Here is a 27,299-nt window from a genome sequence, read left to right as displayed (position 1 = left end):
CCACTTGCGCCGACTACGTAACAACAGTAAGGGATGGGCAGATGGTAGAAAGAAGGACTCGTCGCCACTCGAGTGGGCGGGGCGCCGAGCGCACGTAGACGCTGAGTCGCGAGCGCGCAGGCGCAAGCGGCGCTTCCCAGCCAACGGCTCCTTGAGCTCCACGTGACCCCTTTCCGTCACCGCCGCCCCGTGCGCGCTCGCCCGCCCGAACGCTGCGGCCGCCGACGTTCGGCGGCGGAGGGGTGACGTTGCGCTCTTGGGCCGAATCAAGTCAGTCAGCGGCGCAACCGCCGCCTCTCTCGCTCCTCCGGCTGGGCGGTGGGAGACCCGAAGGGCTTTCGGCTTCTCCTCGGAGGGTGAGCGATGCGCTCGGCGTGAGGCGAGTTTCTGCTCTTGTCGCGGCCCCCGCTGCTCCAGCCATGGCTTCGCCGAGCTGGCAAGAGGCTGTGGCCCAGCAGGCCGAGGAGGTGTCGGCCCGGCTTCGGGATGCGCTGTCGGCCGGCGTGGGCCTGCTCCGCACCGAGCTGGGCCTGGAGCTGCCGCCGGGCCTGGAGCCGCAGCGCCTGCCCACCTGGCTGGTGCTGCTCTCCACGTCCGTCCTGGCGCTGCTGCTCCTGCTGGCGCTGCTGTGGGCCGCGGCCTGCGCCCGGGCGGGGGATGCTCGCAGGAAGAACCGCCTCAGGAGAACCGCCGAGGACGACGACGAAGAGGACGAGGAAGAAGTGGCGCCGACGCGGGGCCTGACAGCAGCAACAGCAGGAGGAGGCCCTCCTCACAAGGGGGTCCCTGGGACGATGCTCCTGCTGAAGGGAGACGAGCAGAAGAAGAGGAATAAAAAGAGGCCGCTGGAGAAAACGGGCAGGGTGAGTGGAAACACGGTGGGAAAAGAGAACATTTGCATGAGTGGCTATTGGTGGAATAGAGGGAGTTTCAATGTCTTGACCCAACACCATAAAAAAAACTGTACCGCTTCTGGTTCTGCTTCACACATTCAGCATATCACAACGGTGTTCGTGTATGTGTTTAATTGAAAGCGCTAGTGGCCAATGCTGCACCTGATGTTGCATTTCTAAATGTGTTCTTTTTTCTCCTTATTTCCCCCCCCCCATTTCTTTTTTCCTGTTTTTCCAAGTACTGTCTGAAGCAGAGAACTGCAGCTGCAGTTTTACATGAATTTTGCGCCTTGAGGTTTTTCTTATCAAGGATGTAACGTCTACAAGCACCTGTGAGCACGAACAGTCAATTTACAGGTTCTAGCTGACGGCAAGACAGTTTGCACCAGCTCTCTTCTTACCAGTGAACATATACGTACTGCAGTATGGGTGATTTTCTCATTTGAGGATCCACGTGACTTCCCCTACACACAGTGTGTTGAATAGTTGACCTTTAGGACTTCAGCATAAAACTTTCTAACTTTATCTCATTTGGTGTAGATAAGTCTGTTAATAATGATATGTTTTAATCCTAGGTATACATTGGACTCAGCCTTGATCAACCTGGTAGAATGGGTTGTATAGTCACTCTTTTATTCACACAGCTCTCATGGTCAAAGTAGTTAAAAAGTGGCTATTCTCCCTCTTTGAGTGGTCTGAGAGTAGACGGACAAAGAAGATTATTCTGGATTTGGAGACTGAATATTAAAAAGCAAATTAACATGGAAGTGAACAGGCCTGGAAATTTCCTGCCCTTGGTGCTTTCTAGAAAGAAGTGACATCTAAGCATTTACGGTTGTTTTCAGACATGTGCAAAATGCTTGTCTAAAAGTTTGATACTAGCTCCTATAAATTTGAGGGTTTCTGTTCAATAGCATCCTATAGCCTAGATTGTGCCACATCTCATTCTTTTTTGTTGTTGAGAGTGATACAATTTTAGGCAAGATAAATAGTAATACTGTATAAACTTGAAATCAACTGAAGCCTCTGTTTGTGATACATTGGCAATGTTTTAAGATGATATTGACAGTTTTCAATGGGCTAAAATGGTGTTCATGTTAAACTTGTTGCTGTTGACAGATCTAATAAACAGGGCAAGATAAGCAGTGTTCAAATATGGCACCCAAATTTCTCCCCGCTTCTAAAGTGTGGTAGTGATGGATTTTTTAAAGCAAGGCATTGAATTGCTAATGAGGGGGGAAGCCAGTCCAGCAAAATTTGTGGGGCTGATGGTTTGAGGAGCAATTAGCGTAAAAACAGGTGAATTCCGTGTTCTTGAGAACTGTTTGTTGGAACCGCACTTTAGCATCTTTAGGGTGTTCCTGATTCCATCTTGATGCTCAGGTGAAATCTGACAGGGTCCATCCTTTTCAGCTTTTCCCCCTTCTGGAGACCTAGCTTGTGACTGCTAACTCCACACACTGCAATATGCCTTATGCAGTGCTGTCTTAAAACTGTTTTGCGCCTTCAGAGCCGTAAACTGTCCAGAATATATTGGACCATCTTATTATCTTTCCCGTGGGTTTGATCGTAACTAGACCTCTGTGAACAGACAAGCTCCTTCCACTCATGGAGCAGAAGGAACTGGATTCCAGTTTTTGCCAATCACTCCTTCGCCATTTATACTGCCCCACCCTCGAGCAGGTTTTCAAGGGACTGCAATCTCATGAAGGCTAAAATGTAGTAGGGCCAGTTTTGAAATGATCATTTCGAAAGATGGTTAGAGCTTTGTGGCAAATAGTATTTTATTTTATCAAGTTCTACCCATAATTCCTATGCAGGTAGATTGGGATAGTTTTTAAACTTTGTCAGATGGGTGTGCTCACCCTCAAGAAACCCAGAACCCACTCTCAGTTCTCCTGCCCACACATATAGTTATCAGTCACTATGACAATGTGATCACTCAATTCTCTGGAATCCATTGTCAGCCTCTGATACTGCTGGTCAGTCTGCATGAACATGTACAAAGTCTAATGTTAATTCAGGCAAGTCCTTTGCTCGTTTAGGATTTCCCATTGAAAATAATGTGGAGGGGCATCCAGATTAAACAATCTTCCATTCAGACAGCTTTGATTGTAATTTGCAATACTTTACCAATTAGGACTCTTCTGGGCACAGTCATTTGCATGTAAGAGAGCATTCCTCACTGAAGCCCACCACCAGTCATATCTTTGCTGTGAAGTTTCAATTTCCCTCAATGCCTGTGTGGTGCTAACTGGCTCCTGGCTCTCACTTACTTCAAGCTAGAGTGTTGTGTGCTATTGAAAGAGACCCCAGACTGGAAGGAATGAAGCAGCAGCAGGTATCCAAGCAAAGGAAAAATTCCTTCTTCATTCTTGCTTTTACAGTCCTTCTCGAGGGAAAAGTTATAGGAGAAAAGCCTTCCTCTCCACTGTAGCTGTCCCTGCCTTTTATTCTTTTTCAAACTCTAGGAAGGGAAGGTCTCTTTTTCCTAGTTTTATAAAAACACCCCTTTTCAATGAAGAATTAAAGAATGGCTGGTTTGCTGCTGTAGCTGTGTACTTTTTACTGAGAGAAGAAAAAAGCAACTATTTTAGTGGTGTGCTTTCCCTGCTCTCCCTCAGTTATTTCCTTGGACATATTGACAGCAGAAACCTCTAGTCGCTCAATGCATAGCACATGAGGTTGAGAAGCATGAGATGGGAATTGAATCCCACCAGCAGGTAGATGCCCTCATTTACCTTTTGAATATCTGGCCAAAAAAAACAGTGCATCTGTTTTGGTAATTTCATTTATTAGTTAACCCGTAACCAAGGTTCACTGGGCAACAATTAACAATTTAATATTAAAAATCCAATAAAACAACCATATAATATCAGAGAGCCACATCATTCTCATGACATGGCCAAAAGAAGGAGCTCCTAGGACTTGCACACACACTGCAAAACACCACAGCAGCAAAAAGGAATCAGAAATACCTTGGAGTAATTGTCTCTCTTGCACCAGCCTCAACACCCAGTTATAGATGTCAATAACATAAGGGCTGCTGAAGGAATCCTAGCTGCATGGAACAACAGGAGGCAGGATTCCAGGTTTAGAATCCAGGTTATCATCCCACACTAAAGCAAGGGGAGGAGTTTTAGACATCCAAGCACACCTCAGTCAATCAACATGTGTAATGCAAGAACCAATGCTTAGGCTTCTGCATGGGCCACCACCCCTGCTATTTTGCTTGACAGGCTGACCCTGCTTAGTAGCATCCCAACCATAAAGTGTACTTGATTAATTAGGCTGTGAAGGAGCCATTGCCTCAAAGCCTGTCAAGTTCCCTGCCCTCAGTCCTGAGGCCAGCTGAAGCCAGATTATTTTAGGGTTGAGGAGTAGATCCATATCTACTATTCCCTAACAACAAATAAGCAATGTGTGTGGCAGAGTCATCGGTTTGAAGTATTTCCTATAAACCACTCAGGGCTATAACAATAAAACATAAAACACCATTAAAATGATACGATAATCATTAAAGTGACAGGCTAAACAGCTGTCATTTAAACTAGTTTCCAACTACCCAAGATTCCCCTTGTGCTAAATCCTGTAGCTCTTTAGCCATCAGATCTCAAGTATGGGATCACTTTGTAACTCCAGTCAGGCCCTCTCCTGCATTCGAACTTCCCTAACTTCTGCCACATGCCATGGCCACTTTTTTATCAGCAGCACAGCCTTGGTTCTCCCTAAGTCTTTTGTGAAATCTTGCCCCACCCTGTGCATTGCAGGGGGTTGGACTAGATTACCCTTGGGACCCCTTCCAACTGTACAATTCTATGATTATTCTTCAGATTTTAGCATCGTTTGCTGTAGGACAGACATGTGACTATGACAGGAGATGTAATCCCATAGTGTATAATGTGATTGCTTTATGCTGTGGTGTAGGCAAGAATCGGGCTGCCATAGTCAGATCGCTTGATGTTTCTCCTCTCCCTACTGCTGCAGTACTATGTGCAAGAGAGAAGATCAAGTTTTCAAAGCCTGGTTGTTGAACCATATTCTTTTTTGGTATTTTTGACTATCCTAGCTGAGGGATTTCATCACTTTCCATAGGGTTGTTTGTTTCAGTTGCTATTACCAGCTTCTGGACAGAGAAGCAGAAAATCTGCTAAATTTGCTTGCTGGTCATTGACCGTATTAAAGATATTTGAATTTGCTAAACTTGAACTAAACTATGTGTTTTGCCTGAGAAATTGTGTCAAGGCTGTTGGGAGTATATCATAATATGTATAAAGGTTAGATTCTTTACCCCACTTCAATCAAGGATTGGATGTAATTGTAGAAGGGAGTATTCTGCAACTGCGGGCTTTTGCAGCCGCTCATGTTGTAAAATGAGAATTTGACACGAACTCAAACTACTGTAGTTATATTTAGAAATTGGTTTCATGACACTACTAACTTCGGGCTCCTATGTTTGAAAATAAAGTATTTATAATAAAGTTTTAGGCATGTCTCAAATATTTTCAAGGTTTTTTGTAGGAAACACTAGAGCTTTTTTCCTGTAAAGATGAAAGTTACTTTACTGTTCTGGATTTTAAATATAACCTTATCCAACTTTTACTCTTAAAGTCGTAATATTTGATGAATAAAAACTATGCCATCCAAGTGGCTCCAGGGCATGTCAAATAATGCACATTAACTATTAAAGTGTTTAATTTAAAGTTGTTCTTTTTTTGTAAATTTGTAAAATGTTGCTCCAAAATACTCTAACTGGAGATATCTTACTAGTGAGCTTCGTCTTTGTTTTGTTGTGAATTGTGACTCTGTGTGTGTCAGATACAGAAAGTAGGCATTAATTTGGGGGGATGTATCTCAAAATATCGGAAGTTTTGCAGTAATCCTATAGTGATGTCTGCTTGGAAAATACACTAATTCTTCACACAGGGAACTGAAGGCGAAACACATAGGCCTGATTCAAAAGTCACATTCTGAACCTCCAAACCATGGTTTGGATAATAGGAGATGAACTTGAGTGCACTCTCCCTTTTTGATAACTATTTTCCTTCATCTGAACTAAGCCATTATAATGTCTTCCCTTTCTCTTAATCCTAGAGCTCTCTGCTCTGAGGCAGAAGAGTAGGTGCTATTTCAAATTCTTTCAGCTTTCAATTTTTGAGCAGTTTCTTTGGGGTTCTGAAGCAGGATGGGGAACTACTGGTCCGTGGGCCAGAATTGGCCCATGGTACACATACAGTCCCATTTGGCCCACAGCCTCTTTTCTTCTTTGGCCTCCATTTAAGCCAGCTTAATTATGATCCATAAAAGTGGAGTTGCCAAAGAAGCAGGGCACATGAAGCATTTGGGGGGTTGTCAGTGTGAAGGGAGTGCAGAGGTCAAGTTTCTCAAAACGCTTCAATGAAAGGCTTAAGCACCACCTGGATCTTTTACATTGAAATCAGTGAGATTCACTGGATCATATCCATTGTTATAGCAGAGACTAATTTTAGTTTAGGGACGCGGGTGGCGCTGTGGGTAAAACCTCAGCACCTAGGACTTGCCGATCGTATGGTCGGCGGTTCAAATCCCCGCGGCGGGGTGAGCTCCCGTCTTTCGGTCCCAGCTCCTGCCCACCTAGCAGTTTGAAAGCACCCCTAAGTGCAAGTAGATAAATAGGTACCGCTTTATAGCGGGAAGGTAAACGGCGTTTCCGTGTGCTGCGCTAGTGCTGGCTCACCAGAGCAGCTTCATCACGCTGGCCATGTGACCCGGAAGTGTCTCCGGACAGCGCTGGCCCCTGGCCTCTTAAGTGAGATGGGCGCACAACCCTAGAGTCGGACACGACTGGCCCATACGGGCAGGGGGAACCTTTAATTTTAGTTGTAGATGAGATAATGCCTCAGATTCTTAACTCAACATTCTTATTTCGCTTCTATTCTGCCTTTGGTTCATGTAATTGAAGGCAGTAAACCTCTAGGTTTCCAGTGAGTCTTCCCTCCCAGTTCCTTGACCAGACAGACCTCCTTAGATTTGGTACTGTAATATCACTGTTCTTTAACTGCATAATATTTAGGATAGGATTTGCTATTGTGCCCTTTGGACTACATGCAATTGAAAGAAACATCAATATTATTTGTGGATTTGCTGCTCATTTAACTTTTTCCACTTTTTGTGGATAAGTGAGACTTATTATTAATACTCATTTTATTTTAAAATGAAATATCTATCCTTAATAAATAAATAAATCATCTTAAATAGTAACATATACATTTATATGCCCCATTGGTAAGAATACTGAGAAGACAATTTAGCTCTTAATTATAATAAGATTAAGGGGGAAAGGTAGAAATAAGCAAGATTCAAATTAGAGTAGAATTAAAAAAAATTCCTTCTTTGTTAAATTTGACATCTATCTCAAATTTCATAAAATTGAGAAAGGGTTATAACTAACCCAATAGCTGCTTACTATTCCAAAATTCTATGAATTGTACCTAATCCTATTCAGATCTGATTACCTTTTTCCCTTGGTGAACCCAAATAGACAAGTAATTTTACTCGAGCAGCTATTCCCCATAATTTGAAATACCATTCCTTCAAACTAGGAATTTCTCCTTCCACCATATTCTGCATATAGAATCTGTGCTGCCACTATTGTATGACATGACAAATTTCCCCTCTCCATGGGTACTTTCCAAATATGTAAGCAAAATTATTTGGGGGTCCTTCCAAACCATATATTTCAAAGTAGAACTTACATCGGGTATTATTTCTTGCCAATATTCTTAGCTTCAAGGTTCTCCCACCAACAGTGTATAAAATTGACTCTAGTTGAACCACAATTCCAACTGCTATAATTACTGGTATTAAATGGGTTAAATACCATAATATCCAGAGTTTTTCTGCATTATATATTAAAGTTAATGAAGCAGTATGGTTGTATTTTTCCCCCACAGATATACTTCCAGTTTTCAGTTGGAATAGAGATCCCTATCATTATTCCTATCACTTGTATCCATTTTGAAACATAGTCCACCAGGCAGTTTTACCCCAAATGTTTAATAATTCAGTAAATCGTTCAGATGTCTCACAATGTCATAGCCAATTTATTAGAAAATTTCTAATTTGGAAGTATTCAAATAGTTCTGTACTTTTTATGCGTTCTTTCATTTCATCCTGAGATTTTACTTGATTATAAACAATCCAATCTTTGAATTTCTCAAAGCCTTTTCTCTGCCAATTTGTAAATTGGCTTATGCTTTCATTTTTATTAAGCTGTGGGTGGAATAGCACTGAAGTGTTTGGAGATACCAATGAACACAGTTTGTTTGTAAATTGAGCCCATGTTTTCAGTAATACTGGGGAAATACTACTAGCTCCTTTTTCTGTCTTTGCTTTCCATTCATAACAGTGCATTTGGTGGAATTTTAACAAAACCTTGGGCAGTATTCAACAAACTCATCTCATCAGGACAAGGATTTACACTTGCACAATGGATTTTCCCTCTCTCCTCCTCCATTCATGCCCAATGCCCTCCCCAGATCTGTGCTGGGGAGCCCCTAGAACAGATTGCAGGGGCAGGAGAGGGGGATTCCTGTTTCAAAAGCAAAAATCCATGCATTAACCAGTTGCGTTACTCAGCACTACTTCAGATACAACCCTTTGTTGTGACTCTATAACCGTGACCCAGTCAGCAATTTATATTAAACCACTTTCTTGGTCATATTAAATTGTAGTGAATAGTTGTTAAGTGAAAATTTTAAGACTCTATTCTAAACTAGAAGTGAGCAAACAAGTAGTGGGTAGGTAAGTATGTCACATTGGCAGACATCAGTAGAATTAAACATTTAGACTGAAAAACAGTGAAATACAATATGTATTTATGTGAACTCTGTCTAAAATTAATGTGACACTTTTCTGATTTCTAGCTTAATGGTCAACCTGCTCATGAAGTGTCTGAAGAGGAAGTAATACAGACAGTTCGAAGAGACAACCTTAAACAGCAGTCAGAGGCAGAAAAGAAAGCTGAAAAGGTTGGTTATTTGTAAGTGATGGGAAACTGTGGATAATATATATAAGTTGATAGTGTCTAAAGCAAATTTCAGGCAAAGGCTCTGCTATTTTGACTAGTCTTGGTAAGCAGCCCAAAATCAGCCTTGCCACCAGCCTTGTTGCACCGTTCACTCTTTACAGTCACATTGAGCTTTCTGCCTCTGAGACCTAGTCTGACTAGAAGCAAGTCCTGACTTCCATGCTTGGAGAGGGGGCATACTTCCTTGACCTCATACCGATTTCAGGAAAGCTTATAAAGCAACTCAGTGTAGCATCAGAAGAAAGCACCTGCCCTCCCGACTCTACCAAAGTATAGGAATTATTACTAGATTAAAAAGAGAAGCAGCCCATTTCTCAGCCTCTGGTTCATATCTTAATTTCTTATGTTTGACATAAAGTCTACATTGTGACTACATTGTTTTTGTACGGGAATACATTTTTTAAAAAAATAGCCCCCATGTGCAACCTCAGTATTTGACAATACTGTCAACCATAATCATTGGTATGCTTATTGTTAACAATAGACTCTTTCAGCACAATCATAAATTTGTCTAATTAGAATAGAGATGCACCAAGTTCAATGGGGCTACTAGAAAAGGGGGGCTACCCAGGTAATTTTCGTTTAGGACAGCAGCCATAATTTGTACGATGATTTATAAAAAAACATCTCCGTTTAAGTAATACAGTGGTGCCTCGCAAGACGAAAAGAATCCATTCCGCGAGTCTCTTCGTCTAGCGGTTTTTTCGTCTTGCGAAGCAACCCTATTAGCGGATTAGCGCTATTAGCGGTTTAGCGGCTATTAAAGGCTTAAGGGATTAGCGGATTAGCTGCTAAAAGGCTATTAGCAGCTTAGTGCCTTAGAAAAAGGGGGTGGGGAACGAAAAAAAATCGCAAGAATCGCAAGACATTTTCGTCTTGCGAAGCAAGCCCATAGAGAAATTCGTCCTGCGAAGCGCATTGAAAAACGGAAAATCCTTTCGTCTAGCGGGTTTTCCGTCTTGTGAGGCATTACCACTGTACATTTTAATCAATATTGGCTTTTGTGAAGCTCAAGTTTTTAAAACCTATACTTTTGCTTTGGGGCATTTTCAGACCACTTATGAAATGCCTGTACTGCAGTGTGAAGCAGTGAGTTTCAAAAAGATTACTACTTAATGTAACATAACTGTGCAACTTCAGATATTTTGATAGCTTAAATTAATATTGATAGAAAATATTTACTTTTTATTTTAGTCAAAGAAAATACTTACTTTTTATTTTAGTCAAAGAAGAATAAGAAGAAACCAAAGGGAGATGCTAAAACAGTTCAGGACCAGTCACGGGTTGATGGAAAGGAAGTTGATGAAGGTACTGAAAAACATGTATCTTTTAAAAAAAAAAAAATCTGTGTGCTGCTTTGGAAGGGCAAGTTAAAAATTTAATAATGGTGCTATTAATAAAAACGTTTTAAGAAATTTGTGGTTCATTCTATTGCGGTCTTTAAAATGAAACCTGTTTTTAATCTGTTAATAGGTTTGAACTCTTTGCCTTAATGGGTCAATTTATCCATATGGAGCAGCAAGCTGCCAGTTCATGTGATTGTAGAATATAATTGTGTTACAATTGCTGCCTAAATTACAGATTTTATCAGATAATCTGAGGTATCAGACTTGAACTGGCATTGTATTTTCAGTGCTGGGAAGGAGCAAACATTTCAGAATGTGTTTTGGGGTTTGGGTGTAATCACTGTACTTGAGTTGGAGGAAATTCAATAAAAGCAACTTGGGTGTAACTATTAGAATGATTTTCCTCCATAGCTATTAAAAACAAATTACCACAAGATTTCAGGACAGCTAGAGTTTGCACCTGCAATGATGACTTTTGAAAGTGGGGAAAGAACAGTTTGAGAGAGCATCAAGCTATATAACTGTATATGGAAGTGAAGCTGGATATTGAGGGAATCTCTCAATATGTATTTAGCAAACAGGGACCTGTGGTAGGCAAAAGAAATTATGGTTAAGTGGTCTTTCATATCAGTTAGTCCGCCATTTGGTGTCTCCCTCACTGAGCAACTTCTGACAAGCTTTTGAGGAACACCCAACATTCACTGAAATACAGTTTGAAAACCACTGAGTTTGAAAACCACTGAGATAGGTTACTTCCTCTGTTTTAACTAATGGCTTTTTATACCTCTTTCAGGCGCTTGGGAAACAAAAATCAGTAACAGAGAGAAACGGCAGCAGCGTAAACGTGACAAGGTACTGACCGATTCTGGGCCAGAATCAAATCTACCAGCTATGGAAAATTCAGTTACAATCTCCACTGAACAGCTAACATCTGCAACATCCCTTTCAGTTGGTACCAGAAAAAGCAAAGGTAGATATGTGGCTCTTGTTCTAGTTTTGTTTTTCACTTCTCATCTTAGGGGGTAGGGCAGCAACACTTAAAGAACAAGAGAAGAATACGGATTACACACTAATAACTGAAACTCTACTCTGTTGATTTAATTAACGCTTTTAAAAGGTGTTAACTAAAAAACATGGAGCCTAGGATTGCCTATCCATCAGCATAAATAAAAGGATTATAGTAGGATATTTAGTCACTAATGTAGCTTTTCTTAATCAGGTGATCCTGTTCTGAATGCTCAAGTTAGTAATCCTAAATCTGGAAAAGGAGAAATTACACTCCAGCAAGGTAAGGACTGTTTACTGCATATAATAACCTAATTGGAGTTGTGGTACTGCCTAGAATTTTGTGCACTGGTTCACACGAAGCTTTTGCATAGTTATGTGGGGTGTAATGTATTGCATAATTACTATACAGTTTTTTCCCTAACTTAAATTGCATAGTTTCAGCTTCTTCCTTTTTTATAATTCTGCTGTCAGTTACTTTTTAGTAACCTGCATTATTAGTAAAAGCCGTTAATTTCTCTTAACATAGATGAGGAGAATTCACGTTTGGTAATAATAGGAATATGTTGTTGCTGTGATTCTGTTAATTATGAGGCTTTCAGCCAGATCTTACATCCATTTGCTCAGAATTAAGTACAAGTGAGTTTTGTGAGACACATTGTCAAGTGTTCACAATACGATTAGTACAGATAGGGAGAAGTGGGTTTTTTTGTAGATCTAGTGAAGGCTAAATTTCGCCCATTTTTATATAGTTAATGCCCTCTGGATAGTTATGGCAAAAGCACTTCTTTCTACCGTTCCTTTCCCCATCTGATAGTGACTGCAACTGTGAACAGAGAAACACATGAGTGGTGTTCAGTTAAGTTAGCCAGCTTTTCCTGAGCAAGAAGTGAAGAAAAAGAAAAGGGCTGAATTAGAAATGAGATAAGAGTAACAACAACAAAAAGTTCAGTGGAAATGTTAATGTAATCTTGGTATTTTTATGAGCTTCCCTTGGCAGAATATGACTTTTATTTTTTTTTAATCAGGTACATTCATGGTATCAACTAAAACACATGTTACAATTAAGTATCTGTTTGTCTTAAAAAGCTCCTTCAGGACTGAGTGAAGGCCCCACAGTAAATGGAGGCAACTGGAACGAGAAGCCTGTAAAGCTTTCTCCTCAGATTGGTGCAAGTGAGGAGAAGTGGAGTTCAGTATCCTCTTCTGGTAGCAAAAGGAAGAATGAGACATCAGCTTGGGGAAAAGATGCTGGAGATCATGGAAATGGGAAGGACTGGGGAGTTTCCCTGGTGGGCAGAACCTGGGGTGAGCGCACTTTGTTCCCTGGTATTGGTAAGTGCTTGTTTCTCTAAGAACAAAAACTGTCTTTAAGAAATGGCAATATGTATCTTTACATATTCTTCTTTCAGCTCTCATTGTAACAAAATTCTTTGAGTAATTGATTAGGAAGCTTTAGCCTTTCCTTTTATATGCTATGGTTAAGGTTCGAAGAGCTACTTGTGGCCCATGTGGAGATTAGCGCCACATGGATAGCATTTAAACTTCTTAGCAGCAGATATCCATGCAGGGTATCATTGGAACCCTACTCATCCATCTCTCAGTCAGCTTGGACTTTAAGAAACAATCTGTATAAATAATCAGCTTCATTCAGCTTCTGGGGAAAGGGCAGAAGTGTAAAAATGTGTAGACATGATTGAAAATACTTTTTAATTTAAAGTTTGAAAGATTTCTGTTTCCAGTTCGAGTGTATTTCTCTTTTCCCAAACTTTAATCTGAAAACTCAAAAGCAAGAGTTGAAATTCAATACAAATTGTTACTAATAAAACTAAGAGCGTATCTGAAAGAAGAATCATCATTTTTTGCTGTTACCTGTTGAAGATAAAATTTTAAGATAAAATTTTAAGATAAAATTTTTCCACAGCTTACAGTAATACTTGTTTAAAGCACAGCACCAGGTAGCTGATTGATCTAGTAGTTCCCTAATTCATTGTTTTGGGTGTTATAAAGGCATAAGGCTGAGAAGAAGAATGATCTTGCAGTCTTTGAATAAGGTGAATTAGAACTATGACACTTGTGAAATTCCAGGCCATTAGCTTATTTTACTTGTTACAATGAAATGAAATCATGGTGGAGTCAAATCCTTGGCTACAATGTTACAAGCTGTTGTATTTGTACAATGAATCTGGAATATTTTGTTCCGTAAAATCATTGGAAAAAGCTAGTCTTGTAAGAGGCTTGTCTTAAGAATGTGTGCCTAATTTTCAGTAGCAAAAATAGGTTATTTTGTATTTTTTCAACAGCCTGGTCTGGAGTGGATGGAAGGATTAATCCTCCTGAACAGAGTTCTACTTCATTCACTTCACTGGGGCTAAATCCTCCAGTTTCTGGTAATATTTTAAAATTGCTCTACAGATGAACTACATGCTTAAGTTATACTCTTCTGAAAACCTCTGGTCATCTATGTTAATTGAAAGAGCTGTTGCATCTAAGTTTGGAAAAACTTATGTATAAAATGTATATGGTAGTTAATAGACTGGTTTTCAGAAATGTCAACTATCATTATTGGCTTAGCAGACGCTACTAAAATACTTCATTCTCTGTATTTTCAGAATAGGGTAGGATGTTTGATCGTATGCAAATCAGCTTTTCTCTTTGGGTTTAATCGGTAATATCAGGGACAGCAAAGAAGCAAGCTGTTCCATTGCATGTAGAATTCTCAAAACACTAGGCCCTTTTCCATTTGAAATATCTTAATATGTAGTAAGATGCCTATCAGTTCATAAAGCTTATTCTATGTTTGTGTGTTGTCTTCTTTTCAGGAGCCAGCAGTGAATCTGTTCCTCAACCTACTACTACAGACTTCCAATGGGATTTAAATCGTAATCAGGCGCATATTGATGATGAATGGTCTGGGTTAAGTAAGTTCTTTTTTAAAAACCTTGTACGACTTACACTAGAAAGATTTACATTCATATTCATATTCCTAGTCATCCATTTGTCTTCTACAAATGGGACCAAGTGTTTATCCACATGCTTTTAACAATGAAGTGTGGTTTTACTATCCCAAAACCTAAGAAATATGTTGTGACATGCATTTTGGGGAGCAGAGTCCGAATTTATTCAATGCATGAGGTGCCTACTTAGTGGGTAAGTTGAAGTACACCCAAGAGGGGGGGGTGAAATGCTTTTTAAAAATAAAACAAGGGCCAAAAGGCTAAACTATGCAAGAGGCTCTCACCCATGAAAGCTTGCACTACAATAAATTAGTCCTGCAAACTATTCATTGTCTCTGCTAACATCTGCATGGCTCCCTCCATGGGGTTCATTTAACTATGTTATCTCAGTGGTAGAGATCTTTTGAGACATTTGTGCAAGCAAACTGATTTATACTTTAAATAGAGCATCTTTCAGATCAGATTGCAATTTTGCTTCTAAATAGTGTAGATTTTTGTGCCCTGACAAAGCATGATTGATAGACAAAGCTAGTTTCCATTGGTGTTCCCTTGCTTAGAAATGGCCATCTTCCTCCATGTGTCTTCATGTTATTGGTATAGGTGCATATAGAAAGGAGTACTTTAGCCTATTGGACTAGACAACTGATTCTTCAGACAATTGTCCAGCACCCATTCCAGCGAATGTCCGCGGCAAGCCTGAAAGTACCGGAACGGGTTACTTCCAGGTTTGCCGCTCGCGCATGCGCAGAATTGCAAACTGCTCTGTGTGCGTGCTCAGACACGGCGCTTTGCCCTGCATCTGTTTCGGCTAGCTGCTGGGGCTCTGGAATGGATCCCGGTTGCAAAACAAGGTATGACTGTATATGGAGGGAGGGCTGATAGTCCCTAGCTCTATAGGGGTCAGAGGCAATCTTAGTGGAGCAAAACTCCTACTGGCTACCTCCTGTGCAGTGGTACCTCGGGTTACAGACGTTTCAGGTTACAGACTCTACTAACCCAGAAATAGTACCTCGGGTTAAGAACTTTGCTTCAGGATGAGAACAGAAATCATGTGGTGGCAGCAGGAGGAGGCCCCGTTAGCTAAAGTGGTACCTCAGGTTAAGAACAGTTTCAGGTTAAGAACGGACCTCCAGAACGAATTAAGTTCTTAACCCGAGGTACCACTGTAACTGCAAATGTCTCCCATTGGGAACAGAAACATAGTCAGTTGACCAGTGACAAGGTCACTGTCTGGAATTACCCATCTTGCATTCTATAGGAACCAGGCAGATGATGCTGTTGATACTGGAAGAATAGTCCTGGTTAGCACAACCGCTGTTAAAAAACTAGCTTTTGCTTTTTAATAATTGCTGCTACTTTGATTTATGTGTTTAAAAACGGTAATTGTAGTAATTTTAAAGGTAACTTCATTGTTTCACAGAAACTGCTATTTTTCAAAGTATCAAGTTTAATAGTTATGCTAAAGTATGTTTTCTGTAGTAATATAGCAAATCTTTTTTAAGAAAATGCTTGACTGATATTTGACCAATAATACTTGATGAATAAAGCAAAGTTATGCACTCTAAAAATTGACATTAGTGTGTGATTTGAGTCACATGACTTTTATATACTACTTGAAACTTGTTCCTTCATTATTCACAGACGGCCTATCTTCTGCTGATCCCAGTTCTGACTGGAATGCCCCTGCAGAGGAATGGGGAAACTGGGTAGAAGAAGAAAAGACTCATTGCATTCCACAGCTTGAGGAAGCGCTATCTGAGGCACAAAAGGTAATTGTATGAGATCTGTTGGAAAGCACATGGAATTAGTCTGATCCTAAAAATGCTTCTTAATTTTTACAAATTTTTTAGAAAAGGTGGACTAATACCATAGACAACTGCTGCTTTCTTGCCATTTTTTGTGCATTTAATATACATCCTGATTCTCTGTGTTAAAAACATAACTGAAATGGGTTGGAAAACAGACATAGTTTAATTTCATGGTTTTGTAGAGAGGCAACTTATTCTAATGGAACATTCTCTGTTCTTTTTTGTTTTTATATTAGGCTTCAGATGATGAGAAAGAAAAGGCAGAACCAACTCTGCAAAGTACTGCAAGTGGTAAATCAAAGAAGAAGAAAAAGAAAAAGAAGAAGCAGGGAGAAGAGGCTAGCTCTCCTGTACAAGTGAGGCAAAATATTATTATTGCTATTATTATAGATAGATATATTTATACTCTGTCTTTTTACCTGATGGTGGTTCTGACCAATAGAAAAGAACTGCTAGAATGTAATGAAATTGAAATATTTTCCCATTTATTACTATCATGAAATGCTTTATCAATCTATTAAGCAGAGAGGAGAAAGTTTCATTGCAACTGATTTTAGATTACAAAATTAGGTATTTAAATTCTTGTTCATGACACCGATTTGATCTTGCAGCAGAATTGATTTTACAGGATTAGAAAGAGTGGTTCAAGTTCCTCAGTATCCTTTGTGTTTCTTTTTTCTTGGTAGGATGCTGATGACCTGGAAAGACATGCTGGAGAAGAATTTCCAGAAGATACCTCAAAAGTTCAACAAGAGGAGATAGCTTTCTCTTTAAAGACCATCAGCACTAGTGAACAAGCTGAGGTATAGATAAATGGATCTAGGTGATCATTAGGCATACTTTCAATACTTACAACCAACAAAAAAGCACCCATATTTTTGAGGGTCCAAAGGCTGAGGTATAATTTAACTTTATAAACAAAAAAGTATTGTTCCATTTCTCAGGGCCCTTCTACACATGAGCTCCTTATAGATCTGTCTAGACCACAGCATGCCATGAACACAGGATCATGTATAAAACAGGAAAAAGTATACATATGCAGAGACATCTGTTTGGCCTCTGTGGGAAAGAGGTTTGGGATTCACCTAACAAGCCCTGTCAGGGGAAACCCTGAACAAGGACTTTTGCTTGTGCAGTGGGGCTTTCCCTCCTCCTCCCCCCCCCCCCCCCGCCATCAAAATAGACTCCCAAGAGGGTAAGGAGAATCCCCAAAAGACTTTGTAGGGGAAGGAGACGGGGGGAATCAGACCATCTGGCAAGTTGCAGTGTTTGCACAGATTGATTGTTTGTCATAGTGCAACATAGAATTCCACCCAGAATCTTTGGACTAGATGGGCCTTTGGTCCCACCCAGAGGGCTGGTCTTACGTTCTTACATTTCTTACTTTGCCATTCTTCCCGAAAGAATATCCTTGCATATGTTACGAGTTCTGCAGAAATCCCAGAGCTGAATCTCAGTGTCAGGCATCTTCAGTGACATTTTTTTTATTTATTTAACAAGACCCAGCTATTTAAATATTTTTCTGGCCATTATCCAAGGAAATTTACACTAGTTATAGGTCACAGTTGTAATTTGTTAGTTTTACACTATTGTGTCTGGAAATGATAGCTTCTCATTCTCCTGTTTTGTCACTTAGTCCAAATGAAACGTTAAAAATGCACTCAAATGTCTCGACATCCTCTGTTATAAACAGTCATAATTAAATGTTGCCAAAAAGTCTGTATTCTAATCTGCAGTTTTTATTTTAGCCTGAGGAGATGCCCTCATTTGCTGTTTCTACTGAGCCATCTGTAACTGTATCAGAGAGTGAATCTGACAAGATAACTTCCCAAGTGCCACAGATGCTACCGGAGACAGAAGTTCCTATTTCTAATGTTAAGCAAAACAGTGTGCCTCCTCCACAGAGTAAGTAATTTCTTCCTCCAGGTGCCTGCTAGACTCAGTGGGAAGTCCTCTATTTTAATTCAACCAAATGGTGGTTGTATCATAACAATCAAGCAGATCTTTTTGCAGATTATGCTTATCCCTCATAGGCATGATTCTGAACATTCAGCATCCATCAGTCCCGTTTTTGAAACCAGTGGGATTTGTATGCACTATGAAACGTGTTATTTACAGGTTTATGTGTTTGAGCTGTCGGGAGGCTGGGAAATTGAGGGTCTGTTTCTTGATTATTTTCCTGCACCAGTATGTCACAAAATGAAATTGGCATGTGACACTTTGCCTATAACGAACCACATTTGTGAATGGAAATTGACTTTCCATCTGAAACCCTACAGTCAGCGTAGACAAAACTGGGCTAAATAAACCAATGGCTTGACCCAGTGTAAGATCATTTCCTGTGTTTATGTAGGAAAATCATACCATATTGAATGTCACCACATCAAAAGTCATACCAAGACAGTTCTCAAGCCATGACATTACCTAGATCAGGCACAGGCAAACTCGGCCCTCCAGATGTTTTGGGACTACAATTCCCATCATCCCTAGCTAACAGGACCAGTGGTCAGGGGTGATGGGAGTCGTAGTTCCAAAACATCTGGAGGGCTGAGTTTGCCTATGCCTGACCTAGATGTAGAGATAAAGAGATGTTACCTTAGTGGAATTTCTAATTTTTGCATTTCCTTACCTGAGTAACTCAGTAGAATGAAATGTATGATGTAGAATGAAATGTATGATGAAGAGGTTAAAACAGTTATGATTAAATGGGCTAAGATTTTGGTTATAATATACAATTAGAGGCATGGGAACTTAATAAATATTATTCAAAAAATATATGTATGAATGAACTGTACATAAATATAATTGACAGTAAATATTCTTTATTCTTAAACTTGTAGCCAAGTCTGAAGAGAGCTGGGAGTCTCCCAAACAAATTAAAAAGAAGAAAAAGGCCAGAAGGGAAACGTGAATTTTCTGAGATGGACGTGTGTTGCAGAAACACTTGTCGTGAAGATTATGCTGTTTATGCAATAATTTGTGAACCTGTACAGAATTTTATATAAATTTCAACAGATTTTTTTAAAAACAAACTGCTTTGAACACAACCATCTTTAAGAACAGGAACAGAAGGAAAATAAGTTGGTGACATAATTTAACAGGAAATATGACAATACTGGAAGACACATTGAAGAGTCTGTTTCAACATGTGGGGAAAGTAATTATAAAAAACAACTTGTCTTTACAACAGTGCCCTGTTTACAACAGATTATCTCTATTTTACGTCCATTGGAGAAAAAGGATTGGTCTTAAAATTTCCTAAATCATCTGTAAAACAGTGTCACTCTGAGTAGTGTCCATTCTGAATTTCTTAATGCCTAAATCAAAGAACTCTGGTTAAATCTGCCATATCTTTCTAATACTTAATGGAATGTGCTAATTATAAAGTTAATTATAAGTACAGAGAGCCTGGAGTCATAAATGCTTGCTCTTGAATAGTCCCCCTGACTTAAAGGAAATATTTCAAAATAAGTGGAAAAATTATGACTAGAACCATTCAGTAAAGTCATTTCTGTAGCATAAGAAATGTGGTTAAGAATGCAAAACTTGCAGAAACTGTTATGAATTAAGAAACTGAGAAAATTGGTCAAAACTTGAGCATGGTTCATGAAGTTGCTTCTGATTAGTCTTCTACTTGAATTACTCAAATAATATATTTTTAAGAAGGGGCTGTATGCTCCAAATCAGTCGTGTTTTATTCCTTTTTAAGGTAATAGGTTAGTTGTTGCCCTTAAAATTTTATTCACATTAATTTTGAAGTTGTATTTCATGTCTCTTCCATGTCCCATTTTTATTTTTATTAAATGTAATTTTAAAGAAAACTTCCATAAACTCTTCAGAGATGTGGTTGAGAATGAAAGAGGGAAATAATGGCTTCAGACAGCTTTAATTGATCTTGAGACCACCTGTATCAGGAAGTGCTTTTTTACTGCCTTAACCTATGTAGAATCTGCATCTAGAGTTCTTAAATGGGATTAGTGTGTTTTGTATTTTTTAAAAAATCATGCAAATATAGCAATTGTAAAACCAACTTTCCTCTTGGAATTATTGATTAAAATGGGAGTTGAGCTGCATCATTTCAGGCACTGTGTAATTACATCACATCCAGCAGGCAGGTATCTATCTATGAATAGTGCATGCTCAGCCATGTACACTGTATATAGCCTTTACAAAATGTTTGTGTGTGTTTTAAAGGACCATAATTAACATAACTTGGTGAGCATCTATTAAAGAAAAGCAATGATTATTTGATGTGATTGGCTTAGGTTTTTCATGTGGCAGAGAAATTGTAACAGCTGTAACCGATGGTACTTACTGACTCTCCCATAATGTTTCATTGTCTAAATCAGAAAATTTGGTAAAAATTTAACTTGCAATGCAAGAACAATTAAAGCAACAAACTGGATTTAGTTGTATTGAAGACAAGCCTTATTAATTGATAGTGTTCCTAATAAACGAATACTAATGTCCACAGGTATTAACTCCTGTTACAGAAACATGGCAGATGTTTACATGTTCAGATGTTTTGTTTAATTCAGTGACATTTCTAAATCAATTTTGTTAAAATAAATTGAGCAAATTGATAAGATTGTGTTATTTAGTAGTATATAGTACGTAGACTGTCTTATTGAGAAGACACGTGTCCATGAAATTACCGAATGTTGAAATTTGATTTTCAACAATGATTTTTAAAAGAATGTTGAACATGTGAAATCATGTATGTTGTAAATTCCATTCTTCATCAACACCTACAGAGAGTTCAACCAATTTCATCCACTGACAGTATTAAAAAAAAGTTACAGCCCTTCTCCACACATAATCAAATGTCAGTTTATGTGAAAGGTAGAGAAATGGTAACCGCTATTCATGAAATGTGGTGGGCAATGCCTTTGCTTATGTGATTGGCCTAAGTAAGTGTCCATATATTATGTAGAGTCATTAAATCATGTTTGCTAATTCACAAGAGTTCACCACCATCCCTCCTATTTAAGGAGAATTGTTGAATGGGAAGGATTTATATACATATCTGCTTGCAGGTCAGATGCAAAGTCAGAGGCATTTTAATGTGTTTTGACAGTAAAGCTGCTTGTGTGAGCTTCTCACAAATCAGTCGTGACCCAGCTACTAAATGATAGTGTAACAGTACTCTCTAGCATCACAACTTCGGTCACAACCAGTCACTTGCAATTCTAAACCTGCTGTTGAGCAATTTCACGGCATCCTTGCAAAGAACCCTTGTGCTCAGTCAGCTGTGGACAGTTTCCCTACAAACTGGAGATTCTTAAGAATTAATTGGGTTGTCTCTTTGGTGTTACTTTGAACACCAACTGCTGCTTTCAGACTCTGCCCCAAAGTACAGTATTTGTGTTTTTGGAAATCGGATTGAAACTTGTAAAAATTGAAAGTTCTCAATACCTGCTTTTCTCAGTTGTCAGTACTGGAACACTTGCCTCTGCAGAGGACTGTAACCTAAAATGTCCTGTTTACATCCACTCCAGTCCTAAAATTGTTTTTCAACTGACATGGGTTTCTATAACAGCAGCCTTCAGCTTTACTGAAGGGTGATGTCCCTGTGGATTTCCTCCTATCCTCCACCTTTGGAATCCTAAACTATGGAACTATAGGCTTTCCCTCAAATTTTGGTATTGTGCTCCAACTACGGCTGAAATCAGTTAACTATGGAGATTGTAAATATTTCCCAGTCTCTGCAGCTTCTGGAGCAATGCATTTTTGAAGTTCTTGAAAAGCACAAGGCTTGAGTCCATAAAACCTAAATGTTCCTGCCTAAGTAGAGGAATGTCAGCAAGGCACCAAAATTTAGCAACCAGAAAATGTAAAGATGGGAATTTTCTACTTTGCGCAATTGGCAATTACCTTTTTTCCCTCAAAACAAAGTTGTATTAATATGGAATGTACACTTTACTCATATTGACTAACTGTAGCCTTCATGGCCAACTGCGTCCAGATAACCTTTTATGGGGCAAACACAAGCAAAGCAGCTAACATAATCTCATTAGTAAATGCATGGAATGTTTTTCAAAGATTAATGTGGGTTTTGTAACTTTTGAAATTGTTTGTATGCACAACTTTACAAAAGAAAATGTGATATGTGATTGGGTAGTCATTGCATGCTTTACTCTTGACTTTTCGTTTGGTTTTCTTGGGGAAAGTGTATAGAATTCATACATGTTTGTTACAAAGTTGGCTCAAGGTGGATGAAAACTTTGTTTTTTTAAAAAAACAAAAAAATTACAGTAGACAGACATTATTTAACTATTTGCTAAAGAATGTTATACATTAAAATTAATTTTCAAAACTTCACAGAAATACCTTTTTAGCGTTGCTGTTTGCCGTTTTGGTAACACTATATTCCTCTGCTTCTATTGAATTTAATGGGGCTTACTCCCAGGTAAGTGGGGTTAGGATTGCAGCCTTAATTTTGTAGTCTTCATATATTTCAGACCCAGAGCTTAACACCAACCTGCATTATAGGTTTAATTGATCATTATTAATTTTTGTCTTTGTTCTCCTTTGTTTAAAACAAAACCTTAAACAAGAATTGGGGGTTGGTGGCCATTGTGACTATTGATCCAGCCCATTTGACTTAGGGCCTCAATCCAGTTCTGTGGAATAATTTGAAAATATATTTTAAAGCACTTTGAGTATGTGGAATCAGAAGACTGCTGTCAGTGTGACTCCCTACTTCAATTGCTATAGACATGTATATCCTATAATGTGGCCAAAAAAAAACAACCACAAGAAATTGCAGGCAAGAACAGGAAATAGGTGCCAATCACAAACTTTTAGAAGTCCGTATCACATCTTCAGTGATACTTTGCAAGGCTGTGAAGAAGGCATTTCAAGGCCCTAGATAGCAGCACGGAGTTCATCTAGGACCTTGGTTGGAAAGATATTGTTTGCATGTTGCAGAAATCTCTGAATATGATGCCAGTTACGTAAATAAGTATAGCTGTGGTTGCATGTTGGAAACACTTCATTTAAAAAGCTGTGTGTTTTCTTTAACTTGGAACAAATACAGCTGACGTGACTGCGGTTCGTTTGTTTGATTCTCCATCAGGGAAGGGACTTCATCCTCTGGTAACAAATCTGTTACAGTAAGACAGAAGACTTTAAGCTGGGTGCACACAGCTGCCCAAGGTTGCAGAGAGATAACTGAGTGGAAGAAGACTGGCGAAACGCTGGAGGATATGGGGGAGCAGATTTCCTCCCCTCCCAGTTCAAACTCACTAAAGCCATATTGTTGCTAAATAGCTTGAATGCTTGTGAAGTCACTGAAATATGTTATGTCTACTATTAAGAACACAACAGTATTTAAGCATCTAGATGAGAGTGCAGTACCCTCAAAACCAAAGCACAACATTTAAGAAAGTGACTTGTGGATACAGCTAGCTTTCCTTGGCTGCATATTCAAACTGCAAAAACAAAACAATCTCTAAATACAAGCCTAATAATAATAATAATGTTAAAAAGAGTTCCTACGGAGTATGTAAATCCTACATATTTGACCTAGAACTAAGCTGTTTACTTATTTATCAGCCTAGATCCTTCCACCCATCAGCCTCTGGTACAATTGTCCTTAGAGTAGCCTTTGCCCACCTGATGCCCTCTGAATGTTGGACGACTCCCATTGCAGTCTGACGACATCCTGAGCACACCAGGTTGGGGAAGTCTGCTTTAGAGTGTTAAGATGTACCATTAAAGTCCAACATTTGCAATAAGAATGGTAGCCTACAAGTGAGAAGGAAAGTTGTTTGCCTGACAAGGAGAAAATCTCCCATTTCCATGATAACTCGCCAATAGAAGCTTGATTTTTCTGTTCAGCACTGTCGGTTTTTTCACTGGTGGCTCTGCAAACTCCCATCTTCTGATACTATATAGTTTTCTCTTGTTCCCTGAATTCCACCTGTTCTTTTTCTGCACTTAGCTCAGTGCCACCATTAGAAAACTGATTTAACAGCCCATATCCAGGAGCTTATTGGAAGTCAGTGAAATTTTTAGCAACCTTTGTGCAGGATTGCAGACCTCGGCTGCATCCCAGCATATAAATTAGCAGGTGATGATTTGCAATTCCTTTTCAGGTTTGATGCTTCCATGAGCCTTTATTATGACTGATCTTGGTTTGTGGTGGCTTGGATGCTTCATTCCTATTCATGTATACTCAGCAGTCAGCTAGGACTTGCTTAACCTCCATAAGACTTAAGCAGGAGTTAAACAAGTATAAGATGTGGTCATTACTGCTGTCAAAAAAAATGCATCTTTTCTTCTGCCCTCACATCACATGACTCCATTCCCTGAAGCACTAAATATTCAGTATTCCAGGGACAGATATATGATTTTTGACAAGCTGTGATGCCTGCTTATAAGTAATCTAAGGCTGCAACCCTACAGTATACACTTAATTGGGAGAAAGCGCCATTTAACTTAATGGGCCTTCCATTTGAGAAGTGTGCAGATCTGTGCTGAAATCCTCTTTAGAAAGAGCACATTAAAGCAATGCCCACGTTTCAAATGGACTTTGAAAAGTGGCCAAATTGTATTCTATTTCAGTGGAATTAAAACAGGATTTATAGAGTGGCGTGCAATAGATCTTAAAATGTCTAATTTTTCATCTCTCTTTATTTCTGCTATCAATCTTCCACCATTGAAAGGGTCCTTGAATAGCTCCTAGGAGGTGAATTGGCAAACAGTGGAGAGAAGCCAAGAACTCCCTCTGTTTCTATAATCAGCTGAACCAATCCAATCAATCTCTTAAGGAGGGGGGGGGGGAAGAATCTATGAAGCTCCAAAATAATTAAAAGACTTCAATCTTCTCCTGCTTTAGAACAGGAAGCTCCGCTGTCTGTGTTTGACCTTGTGTGCTTGTCTGAACTTCCTGGTGGAGCAGATAAGATATGAAAGGTTAAAAATCTTTCAGCACTGCTTAGAAATTTTAATATAAAGGCAGCTTTGGAACTGAATGCCTTTTTATGCTCCGAAAAGCGAAATGAGATAAGGGAATAAAATATCCGATTACCTGGGATTCAAAAGCTCAGTCAGTAGAGCACGAGACTCTTGAACTCATGTTTGTGAGTTCAAACCCCACATTGGGCCATAGATTCCTGTATTGCAAGGGGTTGGACCAGATTACCCTCATGGTCCCTTCTATGCTTCAGGTGATCTTCACTGTTATCTACAGTACAGGCTGTAATTCTTTGCTTCCTTACTTTGGCAGTAAGTCCCATGAGCAGCAATATGTCCCACGATCAGTATACATGCATAGGAGTGAGCTGGGTTTCCAAGCAGTGATGGTGTAGAGTGGGAATCATAGGAACCTTTGAGCTGAAGACAATGCTAGTCAGAGGCGGATTTAGGGGAGGCGCAGAGCCTCAGGGGTGCTGCAGGAGGCGCCACAGCTACGATGTAGCTGGCAGGGGCCTGCTCTTAAATTTGAGGCCCCACGGTCTGTGCTGGTGCACACTTTCACTGGGGTGCATAATTTGGGTCTAGATCTTTGGGGTGCAAAACAACAGCTCTCTGTTCATGCGGGTATTTTGAATGGGAAAGGAAAGACTGCAGCAGGTCTAGGGAGCAGCATCCTTGAGAGAAAAAGAGAAGATCACAACATCAAAAGGTGATTTCTTTTGATGACTTATATCCCAAACCTCTCCCTTCAGTAAGCCTTCAACCAACCCCCCACACGCACAGAGCGCAGCCTTTATTCCTGGTCCCTTCACCCCGCATTTAACAGTTAAAAGGACAAAGCCGCTTCCATAGGGACGCCCTTGCAGTGACTCTATGCTCTCGATGCTTTTAAATTTTGACCAATTTCACAGCCAGTCGCCAGGCCATCCCAGCGAAAGCGCCTCCGGCCTGGATGCACCGCCCACGTCCCCGCTGTAATTTTCCTTTCTTTCTGATGGCGACGCAAAGACGCCGCAGTTTCCTAGAGGAGCCCCTTTAATTTCAGGGGCGGCGTGGAATGGACTTCCCTCTGCAGCGCAAACGTGCGCCCGCCTCTCTTTTTGTCAATGGGCCGCGGTTCGAATCTTCCCACTCGGGCATTCTCATTCATTCCTTCGCCCGGCCTCCCTCGGGCGCGCGCTCCTCGCCGGCCCAATCCGGGGCTCGGAAGCTCCGCCCCTCCCCGCTGGCGTGCGGGAGGCCCGATGACGTCATGGAACGGAGGTTCCCCCTCCCTCCTCCACCTCCTCCTGCTGGCGGTATCCAGGCGCTGCTGCAGCGCTGGGGGAATTCGCCGCTGAGCTGCCGCCGGGACCGGAGCCGCGCGTCTCTCTCTCTCTTTCTGCTGCGCTCTCCACCATGAAGATGATGAGCTCCCCCTGGGCCCGCTTCTACTCCAACAGCTGCTGCATGTGCTGCCATGTCCGCACCGGGACCATCATCCTCGGCATCTGGTACCTGGTAAGGAAGGGAGAGGCGAGCGGGGCGCAGGCACCCAAGGGCTCCGCGGTTAGGCTCCGGGTTTAGGGCCGCAGCGGCGTCCAGGCTGCGGGAGGGGCCCGACCCTGCGCAACTCGCACACCCGGGTAGCAGGTGGGTGGAGAAGCGCTTGCTTCCCGCTGAGAACCGGGCCCTGCGGAGCTGCTGCGGAGTTTGCTGGCTTGCCCGCCCTCAGGTTCTCCCAGCAGCAGCAGCGAGGAAGACGGGGCTGTACGCTTCTGGTACCCAACTTGCTCGCCCACCTGCGCCTTCTGCTTCTGGGCACCGCGCGGGGGGAGGTGGGGTCGAGGCAGCCTGGTCCTCCCTGCTGCACATCTTCCCGACCGGGGGGGGGGAGGCTGTGTGCTTTACAAGCGCGCACACACACACACACACACACACACTGGCAGAGTAGCCCAGAGCCCAAATCTCTCTGCTGCAGCGCCGGGAGAAAGGGGGAAGCAACTGGGACCTGAAAAGAGCCTTGCAGGATTAGGCCCGTCTTGTCCGCTATCCTATTCTCACCACGGTCATCAACCCAGGTGCGCACAAGCAGATGGATCTCTCCCCGACTGAAAATACAGTTGGCATTCAGAGGCGCCCTGCCTCCGACCCTGTGTAGCCAGCGTGGCTTCTCCAGGAGTATACAAAACCCTCCATTTTAATATAGAAAACCTCACTTGCTGGCAGTGCCCACTATACCTGCCACCCTGCCAGAGAAAGGACAGGAAGTAGGCAGAAGGAACGTCTGTCTTCTTCACCTCTGCCCTTCCTGGGGGTGG

The 27,299-nt window shown here is 40.8% G+C and overlaps 2 protein-coding genes across 3 annotated transcripts in view; both read left to right on the top strand.

Moving 5' to 3' along the window:
- The first annotated feature begins 51 nt into the window (after positions 1-51).
- Positions 52-20,663, top strand: MTDH (metadherin). 2 transcript variants are annotated; one of them, XM_083451100.1, is made up of 13 exons: positions 52-863; positions 8,798-8,902; positions 10,185-10,269; positions 11,101-11,277; positions 11,527-11,595; positions 12,402-12,647; positions 13,616-13,702; positions 14,135-14,233; positions 15,911-16,038; positions 16,314-16,433; positions 16,764-16,880; positions 17,826-17,982; positions 18,918-20,663. In XM_083451100.1, exons 1-13 carry the CDS (start codon positions 420-422, stop codon positions 18,986-18,988), a joined length of 1,905 nt encoding a protein of 634 aa, XP_083307226.1. In that variant the 5' UTR covers positions 52-419; the 3' UTR covers positions 18,989-20,663. The 2 variants fall into 2 exon arrangements, with proteins under 2 accessions (XP_083307226.1, XP_083307227.1); XM_083451101.1 differs by having other exon boundaries at positions 159-863; positions 12,402-12,620.
- Positions 20,664-26,256: 5,593 nt separating this feature from the next.
- LAPTM4B (lysosomal protein transmembrane 4 beta) overlaps positions 26,257-27,299 on the top strand; it is a 57,150-nt gene continuing 56,107 nt past the window's right edge. The window contains exon 1 of the mRNA XM_083451429.1: positions 26,257-26,499. Within this exon, the coding sequence (XP_083307555.1) occupies positions 26,398-26,499 (102 nt within the window). The 5' untranslated portion in view covers positions 26,257-26,397. The remainder of the gene's footprint in view (positions 26,500-27,299) is intronic.

Source organism: Podarcis tiliguerta, assembly GCF_965153285.1.
Source record: "Podarcis tiliguerta genome assembly, chromosome: 7".
Classification (NCBI taxonomy): domain Eukaryota; kingdom Metazoa; phylum Chordata; class Lepidosauria; order Squamata; family Lacertidae; genus Podarcis; species Podarcis tiliguerta.
The sequence above is the reverse complement of the archived record's forward strand: the minus strand, read 5'-3'. Positions and strand labels throughout refer to the sequence as shown.